Source organism: Microtus pennsylvanicus, chromosome 22, assembly GCF_037038515.1.
Source record: "Microtus pennsylvanicus isolate mMicPen1 chromosome 22, mMicPen1.hap1, whole genome shotgun sequence".
NCBI classification, from domain to species: Eukaryota; Metazoa; Chordata; class Mammalia; order Rodentia; family Cricetidae; genus Microtus; species Microtus pennsylvanicus.
Window position 1 is genome coordinate 3,817,301 of NC_134600.1, and position 10,444 is coordinate 3,827,744.

At 45.5% G+C, this 10,444-nt stretch overlaps 1 protein-coding gene and 1 long non-coding RNA gene across 4 annotated transcripts in view; one reads left to right on the forward strand and one right to left on the reverse strand.

Annotated features, from left to right (window-relative positions):
- Positions 1 to 2,724: 2,724 nt before the first annotated feature.
- Positions 2,725 to 9,837, reverse strand: LOC142839725 (uncharacterized). Its single transcript, XR_012908821.1, has 3 exons — positions 9,605 to 9,837; positions 5,342 to 5,529; positions 2,725 to 3,639 (listed from the first exon to the last, which is right to left on the reverse strand). It is a non-coding gene; the product is annotated as an uncharacterized LOC142839725 (long non-coding RNA).
- The window catches only part of Rftn2 (raftlin family member 2), a 40,360-nt gene continuing 37,136 nt past the window's right edge, over positions 7,221 to 10,444 (forward strand). For all 3 annotated transcript variants that reach the window (XR_012908817.1, XR_012908818.1, XM_075955998.1), the window contains exon 1: positions 7,221 to 8,012. Coding sequence is in view for 1 of the 3 variants with exons in the window: in XM_075955998.1 (XP_075812113.1) it covers positions 7,874 to 8,012 (139 nt within the window). In the remaining 2 variants the exon portion in view is untranslated. The remainder of the gene's footprint in view (positions 8,013 to 10,444) is intronic.

Consider the following 10,444-nt stretch of genomic DNA (forward strand, 5'->3'; position numbering starts at 1 on the left):
TGAGCTGCAGTTCTACACGCTGGGATCCGTTTCCGCTTCTGGACTGAGCTTGCGGGCAGGATTTTTATACTGAGGCATTTCCCCAAACTCATGAGCTAGCATATTGCGGAACCCAAATCCAGCCTCTCCGGATACTCTAATCAGCATCTGAAAAGCAAGTTAGATTTTTATCTCAGAATCTAAACAAATAGGAAAAGAAGGAAAGTGATTTCCGGGAGCGCTTTAGGGACAGAAAAACACTGGGGAAAAGTGTGGGTAACCAAACACTATCTCCATGCAATGAGACCCGTCCCCGACAGTTCTCAGATGGCCAGAACCTGAGACTAGACAGGCCCTGCCTCTACTGAACCATCAAATACTATTGTTCTGCTGAAGGAACAAAGTAACGTGAGTCCTAATAGCATCCACATAATAACATAACCGGTGTCTCAGCCATCCTCAGAGAAGCTTCCTCTGCAGGAGACGGGAGCACACAGAGACCCACACCCGCACAGTGTGCAGAGTGAGAGGCCATGGTAGGATGTCTCCATTACCTCTCCTCTAGGGCTGCTCAGGGACCTGGGAGGAAGAGAAGGTAAGACCCAGTGAGGGGGAAAGACACCAAGAAAACAGTACCTTCCAGACATGACTGACCCTCAGAGACGGGCAGCACACACCGGGCTGACGGGGTCCCAGCGCTGAGCGGGGACGTGGACACGAGCTCACATCTCCAACCCAGAAGCTTGCAAAAAACAAAGTTAGTTTCTCCACTTGAGTCCAAAGCCCCCACACGCAGTAGAAGATGGCCAACACAAAGCGAGCTCGGCACTATCTTGGAGATGCTGTGTTTCATAACGCCTTGCCTGGGCAGCTTTACCTTACTTGCCTTTTGCTTATCTATTATAGTTTCCGATTTTGTGTTTTTATTGGTGGGGGGGGGGGGCTATATGTGTTTCTCCTACTTTGTTTCTTTGTTTTTGTTTTCTTTTGTTTCTGTCTGCTTTGTTTTATTCTTGTTTGCTGTTGGAGTTTTTTTGTTTGGTTTGTTTTCTTTGGTGTGGTTTTTTTTGTTGTTGTTTTTGGTTTTTCAAAGACAAGACTGTCTCAAAAAACCAAAAAAAAAAAAAATCCAATTGGCAAATCAGGTTTTCCGCCAATTCTGTCTTTTCCATTGCCATGAAATCAACTTCAGCTTGCAAACATGCTCTCTGTCCTGGTTTGGTTTCTATCGCTACAATAAACTTCATGAAAAAAAAGAACAGTTTGGGGAGGAAAGGGTGTATTAGACCTTATTACACTTTACAGTCCGTCATGAAGGGGGCCTAAGGCAGGAACCTGGAGGCAGGAACTGAGGCAGAAGCCATGGAGGAGGGCTGCTTACTGGCTTGGCATCACGGCTTGCTCAGTTTGCTTTCTTACACGGCTCAGGATTGCCTTGCCAGGGTGACATTGCCCACAGTGACCTGGGTCCTGACACAGTAATTACTAAAAAAATGTCCCAAAGACTTTCCCACAGACGGTCTGAGAGAGCCTTCTGAACTGACACTCGCTCTTCCTAGATGACTAGCTTATATCGAGTTGGAAAAAAGCAATGCAATATTTTTCTCCCATCTTATGAATAAAATGTTGAGACTCTATGATGGCTCTTCCCTTCCCTGTGGGATGGAATTCCCTGCAGGGAATGGCTGTTCATATACACAAGCGGTTCACGTTCAGGACTATTAAGGATAGTATTGCTTTGCACATTCTCAGATGTCTCTCTTGGTACCTATGTGCTGAAGTTTCTCTTGAGCCTACACCTGGGAATCAAATCACTAGATCATAAAAAAAAAAAAGGTTACTATTCAACGTAACAAGATAATACCAAGCTTCTTCCAATAGAATTAAATAAGGGGCTGGAGAGATGGCTCAGCGGTTAAGAGCATTGCCTGCTCTTCCAGAGGTCCTGAGTTCAATTTCCGGCAACCACATGGTGGCTCACAACCATCTGTAATGAGGTCTGGTGCCCTCTTCTGGCCTGCAGACATACACACAGACAGAATATTGTATGCATAATAAATAAATAAATATTAAAAAATAGAATTAAATAAATTTACACTCTGAGAAGCAACCTTTCTTTGAAAAAAAATTCAGTACTTGGTACTATCTGTTTTCATTTTGGCCCGTCAAATGAGTATAAAGTTAAATCGCCAATGTTCCCATATCCAGAAACCGGAACCACTCAAGTGTTCGTCACCGATGAGCAGTTAATAAATACTATATATCCATGCAGTGCCTTTTGTGGGCTGACTGTTTCCCAGGCTCGACTCCTCCACCCCATGCCTTTCCCTCGGCCCCCTCTGTGTATTTCCTCCGCGCTCTAAAGCTCTTACTGCAGCCTTCTTCTACGTCCTTAGGTAGGTCGGATTCAAGGGAACGTTTGAGGCTCCTGTGGACCTGTTTTCCTGAAGGCTTTCTCAAGATGCTTGTCCATGACACGGAGGAAGGCTACTGGTTCTTGTGTGTTGATTTTGTCCCCTTCCTCTTTGCCGAACGTTTTTGTCAGTGCTAAGGGTTTCTGGCAGAGTCTCTAGGGTATCATATTTCCTATGTATTGAATCATATCATCTGTGCCTAGAGATACTCTGACCTCTCCCTTTCATATTTCCATCCCCTACTTTATTTTTGCTTGTCTTATCACTCTGGCTAAGCCCTACAGTAATACACTGAATAAGAGTGAAAGAGTGAACGCTCGGGCATGATTTTAATAGAAATGCCTTTAATGTCTCCCCATTGGATATAATACTCACTACAGGTTTATCATAGGTAGACTTTATTATGTTGAGATATGTTTCTTATATTCCTCGTTTCTTCAGGACTTTTAATGTGAAGGGGTGGTGGAGCTTATCAAAAGCCTTTGTTTCATCTATCAAAATGATCACGTGACTTCTGCCCTTGAGCACATTTATGAAGTCATAACATTTATTGGTGTACATATAGTGAACCATCCTTGAATCTCAGATCAGGTGACTGATCTTTTTATGTTCTTGAATTTGATTTGCAAGTATTTTGTTGATAATTCTTTTGTTGTTGTTCTGTTTTGTTTTGTTTTGTTTTTTATCATGGAACTCTCTCTATAGACCAGGTTGGCCTCGAACTCACAGATCTGATTAAAGGCGTGCACCACCACTGCCTGATGACTCTTTTTAATGATTTTTTTACTTTTATTTTGTACATTGGTGTTTGGCCTCTGTGTGTGTCTGTGTGAGGGCTCCAGACCCCCTAGAACTGTAGTTATAGACGGTTGTGAGCTGCCATGTGGGGCTGGGAATTGAACCTGGGTCCCCTGGAAGAGCAGCCAGTGCTCCTATCCACTAAATCATCTCTCCAGTCCTGTTTTTGATCGTTTTATGAACAAATCATAATAATAATAATTTTTTTCATCAGAGAAACTCGTCCATCATCTTCTCGTTGCGTCTGTATTTGCTCCTTGCTATCAGGGTGACAACAGCTGTGTCCTCTCCAGCGTCTGTTCTTGGCTGGGTTTACAACACTGTTCCATCCGATTGAGAAGGCACTGGATCCCGATATCTCGGTGGGAACCTCCAATGGCCGCGTACTGCGCCCCCATGTCTGCGCTCTGTGCGCTGGCATCCAGTTCGTGAGCTTCGGGCAAGGGAGCTGGAGGTTAAAATACACAGACACACACAGACAGAGAGACAGCAACACGGGTCATCCTTGAATTCCCCAAGAATGCCCCCTTTATTGTGTTCAGGGGCAGATTATATAGAGATAGCCACGCCCCAGCCAAACGCGCCAGAAACCACTCTCCTGCCATCAGGAACTCCTGAGGGTCTCGTGCTCAGAGCAGCTGTAGGCACTCAGATCAGGGGATTACAAGAAATTCAGGATCTGGGGTCTCACTGATCCCAACAATTGGATCCACTAGATGGCTGTTGCTCCCAATGGACAAGTACGGCTACTGATTGCACCACTGGGGAAACCTTGTCCCATTGTCATGGTCCTCGATTCTCACAGCTAAATGGGGCTGTTAATGCCCTTTCTTCCCTAGAGAGTTTGCAGAGTTTCCGTAGCACCTTCTGGTAGTATGAACTAGCCTTCAGGCAGAAGGCTTCCCGTCAGGATCAGCTTGATTTGGTCCTGTGACCAAAGTGTGTGATGTTGTTAGCCGTAGGGTTTTACCTGCATCTCTTTTTTTAAAGGTTTATTTAACTTTATTTTATGTGCATTGGTGTGAAGGTGTCAGATCCCCTGCAACTGGATCTTCAGACAGCTGTGAGCTGCCATGTGGGTGCTGGGAACTGAACCCAGATCCTCTGGAAGAGCAGTCAGTGCTCTTAACCACTGAGCCATCTCTCCAGCCCCCCCCCCACACACACACATTACACAAACACATGACCCAGTGTGTCCATTGCATATTGCTTGCATGTGTGTTTTTAGGGTTGGCCACTAAGTATTGGATAACCGTTTGGGGGGCTCACCCCTGAGGAAGGCTAATTCTCCCTCTTTCAGCAGTCATCAGTTGCCTGTAGCTCCTCATTTAGAGGTGGGACCCCTCTAGATCTCCCCCATCAACGCTGGCCTCCCTGCTCGTGTTGTCTTTGTTTTAGAAGGCATACTGTTGGGATTTCATGGGTTCGGTTTCCCCATCGTATCTATAAAACACACTCTTGTAGCAGACTTCCTGCCCCCCTCCTGTGATGGTCCGTGGCATTTAGGTATCAGGTTGTATTATAGATCTATCAATTGTCTACAAGCCCCCCAAAGTGAATTGTTCTCTGCATTTTGACCAGTTATGGGTTTTTGTGATGTCTGAAGGGTGACGGCTACACCGATCCGTGGGTACAAGGGTAAGGATTTAGAAGGAAGTTAGAGCTTACACTGGTTTAGGAAAAGCCAACACCCGTAGGTTTTCCTCTTGAGCTCATGATCTCACCAGACACTGCTAGTTTGCTGGGTTTACAACACCAGACATGAGAATACACAATGGTAACTACCTACATAGGAGTAATAAGAATCTACACCCCGTCAGCATCAGCTCTCAGGTGGACTTGGTACCTTCTTTCCAGCCCTCCTTTCCATTTAAAGCATCTTCCTCGGGCTAGGTCCGTGACGTGGCTAATATGAAAATGACCGTCCTTGGATTCCATGTGATTATTTGATTCCCTTCTACCAGCTACAGAATAAAATCTAACTCCTATTTGTATAGCATTCCAAGCCCATCGTCACAGCTTCTTCTCTCGCGGTTTATGTCTAGTAACCAACTGCTCACTCGCACCATACTGCTTCACGACTGGCCTTAGTTACAGACGTCCCTCCTCATGTGCGCCCACGTCTCTGTGTCCTTCCTGCATGTACTCACCCTTGAAAGCAGCCAGGACAGTGTCCCCTAAGCTCCGTTGGGGAACAGATCCGATTTAGTCACCTTCTGGACCCGGTGTTTCTGAGTGCCTAGGAATGGCAGGCAGTTGATCAGGGTAACGGGTGCTCGCTTAACAGCTTTGCAAACACCGTGATTGGTACCAGCGATCGGCGGAGATCCCAGTTTTCCTGCAGAAGAGCGAGCAGAACAAAGGGGACGTGGAATACGACAATCACGAGTCTCTGTAGAGAGCCAAGTTGGTCACTCTCTCGGTCTGCTGTCTGATTCATCTAATTTACCCAGAATTCCCTTCCGCCGACTATGCCCAGCCTTGAACATGGGGGCTATAGAATGGTCTCCCATACAAAACACTTCCGAGTAGGACGGAAGGAAGAGGCTAAAGATGGCAATGACGTACAAATGAAGCAATGCACACGTGCTCCCTCCCTTTGAGGAGTTTCCATGGACTGAAAAATCTCTTCAGCCCAGCTTTCTCCAGGTTCTCCAAAGAGATGGGGTTTATTTTGTAATAGCGGGAGTGTGGCGCCAAAATCGCTTCCTTCCTATCGCGACTGCCAGTCCTGTCTCGTAAGGTACACGTATTGGCAAGTGCATTGCTCTCTCTGGGCAGTGTTAGGACAGGGGACATGAGTATCTACCTCATTCAACCTTTGATACCATCCCATGGCAGAACACTTAACATGAGGGACGCTCGGAGAAGGCAAGTCACTTGCCCAAGAGCTTGTCTGTGGTCAGCCTGAGAAGCAGAATCTGCGCACAAGCCTTCTGCTTTCGGGGATGGTGATAAGGAGCCTGGGCCAGGACAGGACACAGCACAATAAATACACATCGCCACAACTTCTTGTAAGTTATTATTGACCTCGGGTACATGGCAGATTGTAAGATTAAATGAGTCAGGTTATCCATGTTTGTTTTGTTTTAAGTAAGGCCATCTTGAGACCCGTGGAATTGCTGTCGTCACCTGTATAAATTCTCTCATTTTAAGCCCCCCCACCCCCAGCCCTACCCCCACCCCCACCCCCACTCCTGTGCCTGGCTGGAGAGTCAGCCCAGACCACAAAACACTGACTGCTCTTGAGAGGACCCAGTCGTGGTTCCGAACCGCACATGGTGGTTCACGACTGTTTGTTACTCCAGGCTCAGAGGATCTGACCCTCTTCTGCACACATGTAGGCACCCACATACATGCACATAAATAAATCAAGTAATAAACCAAGAATGTTGGGTAAATTAATTCCTCGTGTAACTATCTCATCTTTGCAATTATGTAAAGATTTTTTCTTTTTAACTACTTTTTTTCTTTTTATAGTGCATGCTAATTGAACAAAATAAAATAAAAAAAGAAAACCATGATGACATTTCTATACATGCATGTATGTACTTTGACCATGATGATGTTTCTATACATGTATGTATGTACTTTGACCATGATGATGTTTCTATACATGCATGTATGTACTTTGACCATGATGATGTTTCTATACATGCATGTATGTACTTTGACCATGATGACGTTTCTATACATGCATGTATGAACTTTGACCATATTCACCCCGTTATCATCTTTCTTCCTTAAGTCTTTATGAAAATATCTTAGGGTTTTTTTATGCTTTTTATCCTTTGTGGTTTAAATCAGCACATTTTTCTAGCAAAAGGAAACTCTATGCAGAAGGGTTTTCAAAAAGTCCACCTTAGGCACCCTGTTTTTTCTTCCTTCCTTTCTTTCTCTTTTTTCCTTCTGTTCTGTAGGATTCCAGGGTTCCCTCAAAAAGCTCACTTCCTCTCTGGAACTGATTTTCCTTTCCAACCACACTGAGAATCTGAGAATCAGCCTCTCTCTCTCTCTCTCTCTCTCTCTCTCTCTCTCTCTCTCTCTCTCTCCCCCTCTCTCTCTCTCCCTCTCTCCCTCTCTCTCCCTTCCTTCCTTTCCCTCTCTCCTACTCCCCCTCCCTCCCTCTCTTCCTCTCTCTCCCCTCCCTTTGGATCTCTTAGTAGACTCAGGGAAGAGAGAGAGCAAGCAAGGACAGAGGAGAGAAAACAGACAGAAGGCATCACTTTGACGGATTCTATCTTCCATCTGCAGATAACCACACCCGAGTTGTACTTTGCCTTTAATTCCGTTTCTGGACCCCTCTTTTCCAGTCAGCCAGCTGGGAGAGACAAAGCCCCGAGCCCTGAGCGGCAGGGCTCTGGTCGGGGGCTGGCTGGCTGGAAATTGACGTGGCATGGAAATTTTCCGCTAAGTTGGAGCAGTTTGCGAGCTCCTCGGAGATCGGAGCCCAGCGCCCCGGACCTGGAGCTAAACCCTGGGCTCAGTGACTCTACAGAAGAATGGATATGGTCCCCCACTCCTCGCCTTGGACCCGCCGTTTTTTCTGGCTATCTATCATTTCGCTGAAAATCAAACCAAGCAGTTAAGTTGGGAACTTGGTTTTCACAGCTTGAACCAGAAAATTGGCTGCTCCAGTTCCCCTGGCTCTTTCCGCAATCTAACCCCTTGCTGCCTTTGCCATGGGGTGCGGACTTAGGAAGCTGGAAGACCCTGATGATAGCAGCCCAGGGAAAATATTTTCTACCCTGAAGAGACCGCAAGTAGAAACAAAGACAGAATTTGCCTATGAATATGCCCTGCTGGACTTGACTTTACAAGGTACTCCTTACTTCTAATGCTATCTGTTTCCAAAATAAGAGAATGCTCAGTTTTGAAGTGTGGACCTGTGGATTCTTTTTCGAAATGACATTGTTTGGTCGTCTAACAATGACGCTTTGTTTCTTAATTATATCTGGGGAGATTTTTGTTTTGTTGTGTGCTTTAAAAAAAAGTGTCTCGTGTACAAAATTAGGAAAACTACTTGGAAATGTTCCTTTCATTTTTAAAGCAAATAGGTCCAACGCTTGATTTCCAGGCCAAATTGCTGTGGCCTTAATGACAGCTTGTGTTTTGAAAAGATTTGAAAGGCATAGGACTGCAGCTGTGGGCAATGCTACTTGTATGCCTTGTGGAAAACTTGGCTAAGGCAAGTCTGAGGTGGCCAGTGTGCTGAATTTTGTGATTGTGTTACTTTTGTGATACGTTTGACCAAACTAAAGTTGAAAAAAAATAAGTTTTTTTTGTTGTTGTTTTTTAAGGGAAAAAAGCAGCCTTCTGAAAGCCACTTCCTCAGCTGGCTGCTCCATCCCTAACAGAGAAACTTTGTTCCAAACATAAATAAACAAGCCCAGAAGGCGACTTGGGGAAGGGGCCCAGGCAGCTCGGCTTCAGGGAAGGCTCTGCCCCCCCCCCCACTTATGAAAACTGCTGTTAGAGACACGTGTCCTGTAGACACAAGGATGTAACAGTGTTTCAAACAAACTGCATCTTTAATTACGATGTGCTAAAAAAAAAAAAGAAATTTAGAGAAACATGCTTGCCGAGTTTTCTAAAAACTAGTATTAAGTTCTTATAGCAAAGCATAATTTTAATTCTCTCAAGTCATACATTTCATTAATTCGTAGTGTTTATACTAATTAAATTATCCTACTAGATATTGTATTTTATTCTCCCCCCTCTCCCCTCCCCTACCACCACTTTTTTTTCCCCCTGAAAACAGTGTATCTTTGTGTGGAAGCAAGAGCAGCCCATTTTTCTTTGTCAAAAACTGAGCTGGCCAGCAAGCAGACTCCTTCTAGAGAGCCTAAGATCAGTACCTGTGCCCCAAACATGTTTGCCTAGCTATTTTGATCAGAGTAAGGATAAGGCTGCCTAAAGAAGGAGCGGAGATAGTCTAAATATTTGCTTTGTTGTGTGAATTTTAAATGGGTTTTGGCACCGCTGATTCGAAAAGTGGCCATGCCTTAAAAAAAAAAAGCCATCTGAGAAAAATCCCTGTGTTGGGGTGCTCCCATAGTGGGGTTCGCTCCGTTGCTTTTCCTTATCAAAGCAGACTGTTTTGGGTAGCAAATGCATAGAATTGAAAAAAAAAAGTGCCCTTAACTATTTGTGAAGCTTAGGTCAGAACCATTTTCATCTGTACTTTAAGATTTTGGTGCACAGCTCACTTCAGGGCTATAGAACTTTCCGGACTTGATGTTTTTTTTTTTTTCTGATTCATACCAATCCAAGATATTATCACCTCTAACAAATGCATATAAACGCGATTACCTTCTCATCGAGAAGACACACACACAGCCTTCACTCAACAGTCAGTTTGGTTTTACTGTTCGCAGAAACCTTTTTCTCCATGAAAGAAATATAATTCCCACCTTCTGCTCTAGACGCTGCAAAAGCGTAAATTCCGTCGTAAAGCACAGGCAGGGGTTTGCTCTGCGCGCGCACGCTAACGCTAAAGCAGTCTCGCGTCTTCAGCCAGCATCTGCTTCCGATTTGCTGCAGGCGCCTGGTCTCCTGGCCTCGTCTCTTCCCGGTTCTCCCACTTGTTCTTGTTTGGGGGTTTTGTTTGCCCATTTGTTTTGGTCTTGCCTTTGCCTTGGCTGCAGAAGCCAGGACTCTGTGTACCAGCCCGGCTCCGCCCCCTCCTCCCTTCATCTCCCTGCCTCTCTCCTCCTGTCGTTGACAGCCACCTGCCTGCCACTCCAGCGGCTACGATCGTGAGTCTGGGTGGGCTAACACATGCCAGCCCTCCGCTTGGCACCGACCATCCCTTCCTGGAACTGATGGAAGAAAAAAATAAATAGTGCTCGCTCCTGGCTGCCAGACCACCACACAGTGAGAAACCTAGGCAGAAACAAAATGGCCTGGTGACAGCCGTGTGTGTCCACAGTGAGCCTGTCTCCTGCTTTCCCAAATGGAAGCTGTGGAACAGAGAATAAAGCTTGGAGGTGGGGCGCTTTAAAAACGGCAAGTCCCTACTCTATGTAACAATTTATCTTGAACAATTTATTTATTTCCCATTCCTTCTACCTCCCCCACCCACACACACACACACACAGTCATTCCATGGCGCAGTCTGCCGTGCGGAGTTCCCATAGTAGCGACGCGTTCTAGGAGAATGACATGTCATTTTCATTCCAAGGCTGAAAGTTTCGTGTTGTTCTGCTACGGGTGAGCTTCCGAGTCTCTTCTCAGTCTTCTCCTCAAACATC